At 39.8% G+C, this 12,310-nt stretch overlaps 1 protein-coding gene across 1 annotated transcript in view; it reads right to left on the minus strand.

The window, feature by feature from the left end:
• Positions 1-12,310, minus strand: part of LOC140190492 (regulator of microtubule dynamics protein 2) — a 92,993-nt gene that overhangs the window by 55,361 nt on the left and 25,322 nt on the right. The window contains exon 2 of the mRNA XM_072247120.1: positions 899-1,118. Within this exon, the coding sequence (XP_072103221.1) occupies positions 899-1,118 (220 nt within the window). The remainder of the gene's footprint in view (positions 1-898; positions 1,119-12,310) is intronic.

Below are 12,310 nucleotides of genomic sequence, written 5' to 3' on the forward strand. Positions count from 1 at the left end.
TAGCCTTACATCAATGAAAGGGAAATTACTTCAGAAAGTTCTTAGGGCAGGATTTACTCTAATTTGGAAAAGCATGCACGTATTAGTGATAGTCAGTATCCAGTCAGTGTGGGAAAGGTCCCGTCTCATAAATTTGATTGATGTTTATCGAGGAAATGACAAAGATTATTAATGAGGATAGAGCAGTAGATGGGGACTTTAGTAAACCATTTGTCAATGTTCCTCATGATAGGCTGATCACATTAAAACTAAGGCACAAAGTAGTGATACAGGAGAGATTTTCTGATGGAAAATGGTGACAATTGGTGTTTCTCAAGGATTAACGGTGGACCACTGTTATTTATAACATATACATTAATGATCTGGATGAATGTGCAAGTGGTCTGACATTTGCAGATGACACAAAATGATGGAATATATTATTAGATAGAAATTGATGTCTAACACAATTTGGAATTTTAATGTTGCTGATGTTTACCTTGAAACATTAAACATCTTTCTGGTTTTAGTCATTTGTTTCATTTTTTAAAATGTTGAAATGTTTGTAATTTTCATAAGAAATAAATGAAGTTCTTTAATTGTTATGTATGTAAAATACTCCAAATATTCAGAAAACCATGGACAGATTTGGAGAAGTGGACAGACTGGATTGCTTTTGCAGGATGTGAGTATGGGCTTGAGGAGATGATTGGCCTTCATGTGCAACAATTTTATGAATCTGGATTCCTGCTTTCAGTGCACAATTGAACTACATTGCTGTAAGCAAAGCTTACCAGCAATGTTTGTATTTGATAATTTTGTATTTGAGGATAATGAGCACATTTTCCTTGACCAAGTGCTAGTCAGGTTTTATCATTTAACACAAGATATAACAGAGTATACAGTCGTTTGCACCTACCTGGTCTTTTTTCTCAAGCAGTAACTGGAATCCTTCTCTTTTCTCTTCCATGAGGCTGCCATGCAGCTGATCTGCTTTCTGCATCAGAGCATCAAATTCACCGGTCTCATTGTCCTCACTAGCATCTTTCGGTGAAGCTCCAAATACAGAGTTCTCAGTGCAATGTTTCAATCTGTCCTCTTCAGATTCATCTTCTGTATCTGTGTGTGCGGTGATGTAACTGCAAATTAAAAGTTTATAAGTTTATTCTACCGAGTGTGTTATTGACACCAAAGCAAGCATCATTACAAGAACATGGTGAAATTAATTGAAATGACCCTGACTAGTTAAACCACTGCTGTGCCCAGTATGAGTCAAGGGTGAGATGTCTAAGTGACCTTGTTCGATAAGTAGCCACAACTCTTTAAATGTTTTTTTATGCTTTATTTGTTGCTTTTGCATTCACTTTTAAGTCACTGCTAAATTCTATGGCAACCATCAGCAAGTTATTCTTTAAAAGCAAAACAAAACTCTATTATGTACTACACAACAGCTGTAGCTGGGGTAATTAAAGTGCTAGAAAAATAAGCCAGTTAGGCAGCACTTTGCACAGAGAAAACCAGAGATAATGTTTCAGGTCAATAGTTCTTTGTCAGAACCACAGAAGTGAGGAAATAAGTTTGTTTAAAGCTGCAGAGAAGTAGAGAATAGGTCAAAGACATAACAATGAAATGTTGGAAAGACTGAGAAACAGTAAATGTGAACGAGAAACAAGATAATGTTTCAGATCAAAGATCCTTCACCAGAACTAAAGGATTGTCTATGATAACATGGAAACTAAGGTTGTCCTGGTGGCATAAAGTTTTTGGAGCCATGTAGTCATGAGGACAATTGGAGAGGGAGAAAAGCAAAAGGACATGCTGCAATTTGGCAGAACATTGCAGGCCTGCTTAGTATTTCCAGCACTTTGTTTTTTTTTACTTCACATTTCCAGCATCTGTGTATTTTATGCTTTTTCGCAATAGCTTTTGTTGGATTAACCAAAACTCAAATAGCACTACATATACTGACCAACTGCAGGAGGAGTGCTTTAATAATTTGTCAGGCAAAGGCATTGTAGAATCACTTATTTTCTGTAATGCACCTTCCCGCATCCATGATACCTCTTGTTACACATCTTTCCTCAAAGCCCACTACAGGTAGTTCATCTAAAATCTAGAAATGAAGCAGCTAAGGAGATTATCAGTACATCTGTGGTCATGACTATCAAAAATAGAGGAACACAACTCCAAAACTGGATGGTGACAAGAATTCATAACAGAAACTAGATTGACTTACGCTTACTTGACCATAGGATCAAAGGAAATTATAATCATATTAATGCTGCTAAATAGCAACCTTTCTGAACACATCATTAGCTCTTAATCATCTGATATCACCACACAGAGAGCAGATTGCAAGGCTCATAATTTCTCTGAGGGCCTAATACTTTCTCAGAATAGATATATGGCAACCAAATATTAGGCAGATACAAAAACCTCTGGGCCTCATTATGACTAAATGTGTTCCCCTGTTAACACACAGGTTATAAGTTAGCTTGAGTGGTGAGTGGTGGAAGATGCAGTTGTGAAGAGTCCACGTCAAAGAACATGTTCTTCTTTAAGTTTGCTTAGCTGGACATAGATGCTGGATTCTGGAGGCTTTAGATGAAAAAAAACACCATAAGTGGACAGCAGATAATACACAAGTCCTCCAATGTGGGTTGTATGGGGTGTCCAGGGAGGGGTAGCATCTCTGGTGAAGGGGCTTGTCACGTCCATTCCGGGGCAGATCACTCACCTTTGGTCCCCACTGGACACTCAGCTCTCACCCGTGGCTCCAAATAGCAGTTTGCATGTGACAGCAGTCACACTCCGGTACAATGCTTTGACAGGTGGGCTAAACCAGGTGAGGGAAGCTGGTGGCCTCCTGCCCCGGTGAGGTAGGGACATCCCTGACCTGACGTGTGAAGTCAGCTCCAGCAGTTTGGATGAAGGAGATCTGCAGTGAGATCCAGCGGCTAGGAAGGCGGTTCCACAATGCTTCACAGAGAGCAAAAGGCATGGCAAGGCACAGAGGATGTCATGGTCATCCACTGCAACCAAGAAAGACCCCACAGTTTGTGAGGCTCGTTTGTACCACTGGCTACTTCTGAGGTCGAGGGATTGGGACTGCCCCAGTGCAACGACTTTTCCACTTTAAAAACCTCTCCTGCGCAGGTTTCCCGTCATCATCGGACACGATGGACAACCACCACCTCCAATGCACACCTTCCATAACAACCAAGAGAACAGTCCGGTAAAAAAACTTCATGAATTGCTGCAACACAATTTCACAAGGATATTGCCCAGGGATACGTTGCCAGTTCGGGAGAAGTGCGATCATAGCAATCTAATTCATTTATGTAGGTAGCAATCAATAAATGCTAGTACCCGCATATTAAAAATGGTGGCAGAAACCACAGTTGTGACATTACAATGTGACGATATCTACGTGCGACTGCTCCTTTGCAGATTTGAATGGCGATGCATTGAAAGGGGAATTTTGACAGAGAAGCATGAAAGTAAGTAGGTCCACTTACTGTTCCTATGTCTCATCCCACATTAACCCATTAAACCAATAACAAATAAGTTGCATCTTCATTTAATAGAGACTACCTCTTTACAGAGGCTGATAGAGCAGCTCGCATATTACAATTCCTCAGAAGTATCTCATTCGGAACAGGGATCAATGCAGAACCTTTAGAATTTATACCCGTTTTAAATTGGGCCAATTTGTGAACCACTGGCTCAGAACTGTATAACTGAAATACAAAGTTCAGGGTTGCGAATCCAACACTGTGTTCACTTTGTTTTGCTGCCTCCATCAAGGGAATGCGGTGCCAAGCAGCAATGGGCCCAGCACATTGCTGGATCACAAATGCTGTAGAAATTCCAAACCTGTGTAGCATGTCGGTTTTCATGGCTTATTTCTATAATCACCCAAATAGTCAGGCACCAGCTGAGAGGACAAATTGATTTCAGGAAAAGTTTATTAAAAAACAATAATTATGGAATTAAGTAAATTTGCGGTTTGGAAGGATCTATCAAATCGCTTAAGATGATAAATGTATATAAAGCTGATTTTAATTGTAGTCATGATCAGAAAGAAGAAGATCCACAAGAGGAGAGATAAGGCATTATACTCACTGGCAATTTTTGTAGCTTATCCATTTTGAAGATGATATTGAGGAGGTCACTTGATAACTGGTGAAAATCTAAAAGCTATTAAACTAGTGCATTTTTTTGCATTGCAAAGCAAAAGCCTACATTTATTGGGGTACTCCAGTTTTACTAAAATGTCCTAAGTCTTTTCAAAACCTGCCTTTACTTTTCTAATCCAATTCCAAGGCATGGTTTTTCATTTCTTGCCCTTCACACATTATTGCAAAATTGCTGTAGGTACAGTGGGCATGCACCAACAAATAGTGTTGGACCACAGAAAGGAAAATTCTCAGGCTGTGCCGGAAGCATTTTTAAGAGCATATTAGAATACAGAAACTTTTTTGTCTAGAACATACACACAGTGGTCCCTTTATTAGGCATTTCCTGTACCTAATAAAGTGGCTACTAAGGGTATGTTCGTGGTGTTCTGCTCCTGTAACCCATCCACTTCAAGGCTCGATGTGCTGTGCACACAGGGATGCTCTTCTGCACGCCACTGTTGTAATGTGCAGTTGCTTCAGTTACTGTCGCTTTTCTGTCAGCTTGAACCAGCCTGGCCATTCTCCTCTAACTTCCCTCATTAACAAGGCATTTTTGCCCTTAGAACCACTGCTCACTAGAATCTTTTTTTGTTCTTTCCACCATTCTCTATAAACTCTAGAGGCTGTTGTGCATGAAAATCCCAGGTGATCAGCAATTTCTTGGATACTCAAACTACTGTGTCTAACACCAACAATCATTCTACGGTGAAAGTCACTTGGATTATATTTCTTCCCCGTTCTGATGTTTGATTTGCACAACAACTGAACCTCTTGACCATGCCTGCATGCTTTTATGCACTGGGTTGCTGCCACATGATTGGCTGATTAGCAATAATAGCAATAATGAGGTGTAAAGGTGTACCTAATAAAGTGGCTACTGATACATCTTAAAACAGGAAGTAATATTGCAAGAATAATATTTAAATAAATTAGAGAAAAAGGAAAAAGTTAACAGCAATATTTGTTAACAATAATATATTAGCAGTTAAAAGAAAAGAAAGCTGGCCGATGGTGTAGTGGCATCCACATTGGACGTCAAGGTGAGCGGTCCCAGGTTTGAATCCAGCCAGCTCCGTGCACGCTTTCCATCCGTGCTGGATTGAGTGTCGAGCTAGCAACTCGGCCTCGTCAATAACAGGGAATTGCTAACGAAACAGCAAAGTTGCCGCCCGATGTGCCACAAGATGCGGAGTGGAACAACAGTAAAAGAAGAAAACATGCGGTTATAAGGAAGGCAAATACAGAATTCACAAATGCAAACACGAGGAAATCTGCAGATGCTGGAACTTCAAGCAACACTGCCTGGCCTGCTGCGTTCACCAGCAATTTTTATGTGAAATACAGAATTCATATAGTTTGGCATAAAAGGTAATTAAGGATTATTCACACTAAAAGACATAGTCTATAGACCATCTAATGGTGGAAGGAGGTGGAAATGAGTCAACAATCAGCATGAGGGTTTTCTACTAGCTGGGTATTATTTGGATAAAAAAAAGGTAGGGACAGGGTGTGGGAATGAGGTTCCTACCAGGGCTCTGATCTCACTGATGTAAAAATCTCAGCAAGACTCATCTGATGTATTAATGGGGAATGAATCACAGCAGAGAAGAGACAGAGGGGAAAATTGAAGAATAGTGATCATAAAATAATATACTTTAACACGATACTCAAAAAAGCAAGTGTAACATAAATTTGGTTTCTAAGATGGTGAAAAGTTAACTTTTAGGAGATTGAAGATAACATTTTGAAAGATAAAATTAGTAAAATATTGGGAGACAATAAATACAAACAAGAATAGGAATGTCTGAAACTATATCCAAAATGCAGGACAGGCATGTTCAACTCTGTGGAAAGAGCCACCAAACACACAATACTGCATGATAACTAAGGATGCATAAGTAACAGTTAAGTGTAATCAAAAAGAAATATAGAAAAGTCATAAGTAAATAATTAAAGAGAATATTAGGACAATAGAAAAGGGAAAAATACATATAAAGGCAAGAAAAGAACTGTGAAGGTAATTTTTCAATAAACAAAATTAAATATTTGACAGAAACATCAATTAAAAAGGTACAGGCTATTAAGGGAAAGGCAAAACAATATCACAGGTATAATACCAATGAGATATTAAAGAAATAATAAACCAATTTTGTTTTAACATTTACCAATTTAAGAAACAGTAGGCATAGCACGGATGCTACATGAGTAAATAAGTGCATTTAAAATTATATTATGAATTACCTCAATCTCAAGAAGGACAAATCCACAGGTAGGATAGACAGCAGCAATACATTTTAAAGGAATCTATGGAAGAGACAGCAAAGGCATTGACACACACATTTTTTATGCCAGAGTCCTGGTGGATAGCTAACCTATCTTTATTTAAGAAGGGGGCTAGAACATTCAGGAAATGATAGAATAGTTAGTTTAACCAGGGGGTGTGGGGAAAAAATATAAGGAATTCCTGGCAGGAAGCTAAAAACATGGGAAACACACAGTAATGAAATGTCAGCAGAAAAAAATTTGAAGAGAAATCTTGCTTGACCAACATTATTAAATTATTTAACGCAGTATTTTCTTATGTGTGTTGTGTCAATTTCATCAAGAAATTCAAATCAGGTATCTCTTCGTAGAGTAAAGCATGTCAAAAAAGGCAGAGCCAGGGTAAGTATTGGAATAGATTTCTAGTCAGCTTCAAGGCAGAATAAAGGGTACCTATTCATAGAGACAGAGGTAGACAGGGATGTTGCAAAAGAATCAGTGCACAGACTGCTGCTGTTCACAATTTAGCCTTTGGAATCAAAAGCACTTTTAAATTAATGGCTGATATACTAAGTCAACTGGGAGATGTGAAAAGAGGCAATATTGAGGACCAGAAGAAATTATAGGAGATCCTTTAAAAAGCAGTAGATAGGTTGGCAAAGACCACAGTGGACAAAAGGCAAGTGCTTTATCAGATACAATACCTGATTCTGAGCTAACCAGAAGATACTCTTACTGTGGGATACAACGCCACCCACCTCAAACATTTGAGGAGAAGCCTGAAAGAACTGCAGCTCCATGTAACTCATGTATGAAGAATCAGCCAAATGTATGACAAACTGTTTCAGAGATTTGTATTTGAAGCGATAAAAACAATTTACAAAAAGAAACGGTGTTAAGAGACAACGGTGCAAAAAAAAAAGCACATAAATGAATTTGGTTCAGTATATTTAGCAGAGGCATAAGTTCTTAGGATCAGCTCCAAAAAGAAGTTCATTGTTGTTCTTTTCCTGGCCCAATCTAGCTACAATTCAAATGTCATAAAAGTTTGTGAGAAGCTTTAGTTAAACCCTCCTATGCCCCACCATCCAGGTCATACTCTCTTCTCACTGCTGCCATCCAGAAGGAGGTACAGCAGCCTTGGGTCCCACACTGCCAGGTTCAGGAACAATTATTCCCCTTCAACCATCAGGATCCTGAACCAGTGTGCATAACTTCACTCAACTCAACACCAGACTGATTCCACAACTTATGGACTATCTTTCATGGATTCTACAACTCATGTTCTCAGTATTATTTATTTACTATTTATTTATTTACATATTACTTTTTATTTTGTATTTGCTCAGTTTTGTCTTCTTTTGGATATTGTTTGTCAGTCTTGTTTGTATGTAGTTTTTTTTTCATTGATTCTATTGTATTTCTTTGTTCTACTGTGAATGCCCACAAGAAAATGAATCTCAGGGTAGCATATGGTGGCATACATTCAGAGGCCAGTTTATTAGGTATCTCACTAATTAGCCAATCATGTGGCAACGACTCAATGCATAAAGGCATGCAGACATGACGTTCACAAACCAGAGAAAATCTGCAGATGCTGGAAATCCAAGCAACACGCATAAAATGCTGAGGGAACCAGCAGGCCAGGCTGCATCTATGGAAAAAAGTACAGTGAACGTTTCAGGCCAAGACCCTTCTGCAGGACTTGGGGAGGGGGTGGAAGAGTAGATTTAAAACGTGGGGTAGGGGAGAGAGAGACACAGAAGATAATAGAAGGGGGAGGGATGAAGTAAAGAGCTGGGAAGTTGATTGGTGAAAGAGATACAGTACAGGGCTGGAGAAGGGGGAGTCCAATAGGAGAGAACAGAAGGCCATGGAAGAAAGAAAAAAGGCAGGGGGGAGAGCACCAGAGGGAGGTGGTGGGCAGGCAAGGAGATAAGGTGAGAGAGGGAAAGGGGGATGGGGAATGGTGAAGGGGGAGGGACATTACCAGAAGTTGGCGAAATTGATATTCATGCCATCAGATTGGAAGCTACCCAGACAGAATACAAAGTGTTGTTCTTCCAAGCTGAGTTGTTCAGACCAAACATCGGAATGGGGAAGAAATGTGATATAAGTGACTTTTATGGAGTGATTGTTGGTACCAGACAGGGTGGTTTGAGTATCTCAGAAACTGCTGATCTCTTGGGATTTTCAAACTCGACAGTCTCTAGAGCAGGGGTCGGCAACCTTTTTGCCTCTGTGGGCCGGATCGCGTAATAATGAGCGGACGGTGGGCCAGATAAGTGCCGTAAAAACTTGAAATATGGGAATTATCCATTTAAATACATCTAGTTATGTTTTGCCTCAAATTAATGAATAACGCATGCCAGGAAGTCATTTGTGCATAAGGTTGCCTATCCCTGCTCTAGAGCTTACAGAGAATGGTACAAAAACCACAAAACACCCAGTAAGCGGCAGTTTTGTGGGCAAAAACACCTTGTTAATGAGAGAGGTCAGAGGAGAATGTTCAGACTAGTTCAAGTTGACTCAAATAACCACACATTAAAACAGTAGTGTGCAGAGGAGCATTTCTAAACGCACAACACATCGAACCTTGAAGTGGATGAGCTGCAGCAGACTACGTGGCATAGTTTATTATGGTGCAGGAGGCTACCTAATAAAGTGGCCATTGAGTGTATCGGTACTTTGATAATAAATTTACTTTGAACTTCCATTGTAGTTAAGTCCAACATTGTAATTTATAATGGGATTAAAACTGTATATGCAGGTATCAATTACTGTAGAGATTTTTCTCACCAATAAGCACTCAGAAAAGGAAATGAAATGAAATGAATCACAGCTGAAGATTTGCAAACTTGGTAAGTTGGGCTGTAAAGCACCTGCCGTGCACCATACCTGTGCTCAAAAATAGTTCACAGACTAATAAGGAACTGTTACAATGATATGCAGAGGACACCATCTTAGTTACGGCAGCTTGAAGAGCAGGAACCATCTATCAAAAAATGTGTGTGCAATGCCAATCAGATAACAATGTTGCCAATTTTGAATTCTATTTCCATGCTAATACAAACCACCCACAGCTGAAGATTAACTGCAAAGTAATAAAGGACCACTTTTGCTCTGCCACAGGCAACACATTTCCCTTACCCCACGCATACTTGTTATAGGAATCACAATTTATTCAAAAGAGTATAGTCAACGTTTCGGGCCGAGACCCTTCATAAGGTCTGGAGAAAAAAGATGAGGAGTCAGAGTTAGAAAGTGGGGGGAGGGTCAAGATGGCACTGAGCTGCAATGTCTGTTGATGTTGGAGTTGTTTCTTTTAAGGTTTGTAGCAGTGGGGTTAGCATGGAAGTTAGGGGTCAGGGACAGTGATTAGGGAGAGTCAGAGGTCGGGGGCCCATACTGTAAAAGGGCTGGATGGTTTGGAGTTTGTAAAATGTGTGCAGGATAGATTTTTGCAGCAATACATAGAGGTACCAACTAGAGAAGGGGCAGTGTTGGATCTACTGTTGGGGAATGAGATAGGTCAGGTGACGGAGGTTTGTGTTGGGGAGCACTTCAGGCCCAGTGATCACAATGCTATTAGTTTCAATATAATTATGGAGAAGGATAGGTCTGGACCCAGGGTTGAGATTTTTGATTGGAGAAAGGCTAACTTTGAGGAGATGCGAAAGGATTTAGAAGGAGTGGATTGGGACAATTTGTTTTATGGGAAGAATGTAATAGAGAAATGGAAGTCATTTAAAGGTGAAATTCTGAGGGTACAGAATCTTTATGTTCCTGTTAGGTTGAAAGGAAAGGTTAAAAGTTTGAGAGAGCCATGGTTTTCAAGGGATATTGGAAACTTGGTTCGAAAAAAGAGAGCTATCTACAATACATATAGGCAGCATGGAGTAAATGAGGTGCTCGAGGAATATAAAGAATCTTAAGAAAGAAATTAGAAAAGCTAAAAGAAGATTATGAGGTTGCTTTGGCAAGTAAGGTGAAAATAAATCCCAAGGGTTTCTACAGTTATATTAATAGCAAAAGGATAGTGAGAGATAAAATTGGTCCCTTAGAGAATCAGAGTGGACAGCTTTGTGTGGAGCCAAAAGAGATGGGGGAGATTCTGAACAATTTCTTTTCTTCGGTATTCTTTACTGCTAGATAGTGGAGTCACTAACAAGAAGGATATTGAATTGTGAAAGGGAAACAGGTAGGGAAGTTATGGAAACTATGATGATTAAAGAAGAGGAAGGAAGGAGAGAGTGTAGCACCTCACATTTATCAGCATTAAACTCCATCTGCCATCTTTCAGCCCACTCTTCTAACTGGCCTAAATCTCTCTGCAAGCTTTGAAAACCTACTTCATTATCCACAACTCCGCCTATCTTAGTATCATCTGCATACTTACTAATCCAATTTACCACCCCATCATCCAGATCATTAATGTATATAACAAACAACATTAGACCCAGTACAGATCCCTGAGGCACACCACTAGTCACCGGCCTCCAATCTGACAAACAGATATCCACCACTACTCTCTGTCGTCTCCCATCCAGCCACTGCTGAATCCATTTTACTACTTCAATATTAATACCTAACGATTGAACCTTCTGTGTGGAACCTTGTCAAAGGCCTTACTGAAGTCCATATGGACAACATCCACCGCTTTTCCCTCGTCAACCTTCTGAGTAACCTCTTCAAAAAATTCAGTAAGATTTGTCAAACATGACCTTCCATGCACAAATCCATGCTGATTGCAAGTTAGCATGCAAGTGCAACAAATGGTTAGGAAGGCAAAAGATCTATTACCTTTATTACAAGACCTGTTACCAAACAAGGAATTGTTATTACAATTGCACAGGGTACTGCTGAGGCTACACCTGGAGTACCATGGGATAGACCCTGTCTATCCAGATAATTATATATACCATCTCTAAGAATACTTTCTATCAATTTACCCACCACTGATGTCAAACTCACAGGCCGATAATTGCTAGGTTTACTCTCAGAACCCTTTTTAAACAATGGAACAACATAAGCAATACGCCAATCCTCTGGCACCATTCCCGTTTCTAATGACATTTGAAATATTGCTGTCAGAGTCCCTGCTATTTCCACACTAACTTCCCTCAAGGTCCTAGGGAATATCCTGTTAGGACCCGGAGACATAGCCACTTTTATATTCCTTAAAAGCGAGGTTTAAATTGGAGCGAAATTCCAAAATCGTCCACTAAGACATCTTTAAAAACATGCTCGCAGCAAGCAAATTCTTCGAGTTTTTTTTCCTGAAACATTTCCACTTACAGGTACATCGAAGCCCGCGATGGGCTGGGTTTAAGCGCAGCCGTTTTCAGAAGAAAAAACGATTTTAATAAATATCCGGCCCCCACCGAGGTCTTGTCATTAGGACAGTGAACTGTTTACCTGTGCTGTGCACTTTATATGCATTTTGAATTACGCTTTATTAAATAATATGGTAATATATTGTTTTATGTGGTGTGTGTGATATATGTATTGTGGCTACACCATGGTTTGGACAGAGGTTGTTTCATTTGTGGACAATCAGCCAGACGACAATCAACTTGAACTTGAAGATACAGAACTTCTAAATCACTCATTTAAAATCACCCATTTCGATGTAAGAAAGTAAGTTCTGATCCCGACTACTGCAAGGTGTGTGTGTGTGTGTGTGTGTGTGTGTGTGTGTGTGTGTGAGTGAGTGAGTGAGTGAGTGAGAGAGTGAGTGAGTGAGTGAGTGAGAGAGAGAGAGAGAGAGAGAGTGAGAGTGAGTGTAACTATGGATGTATATGCGATCGGACGTTGTCTGAATGGACGTAAAGCGGCGCACACCTGTAATAAGGATACACCTTATGCTTTTATTTCTTTTAGGGACC

This window comes from Mobula birostris, chromosome 2, assembly GCF_030028105.1.
Source record: "Mobula birostris isolate sMobBir1 chromosome 2, sMobBir1.hap1, whole genome shotgun sequence".
Classification (NCBI taxonomy): domain Eukaryota; kingdom Metazoa; phylum Chordata; class Chondrichthyes; order Myliobatiformes; family Myliobatidae; genus Mobula; species Mobula birostris.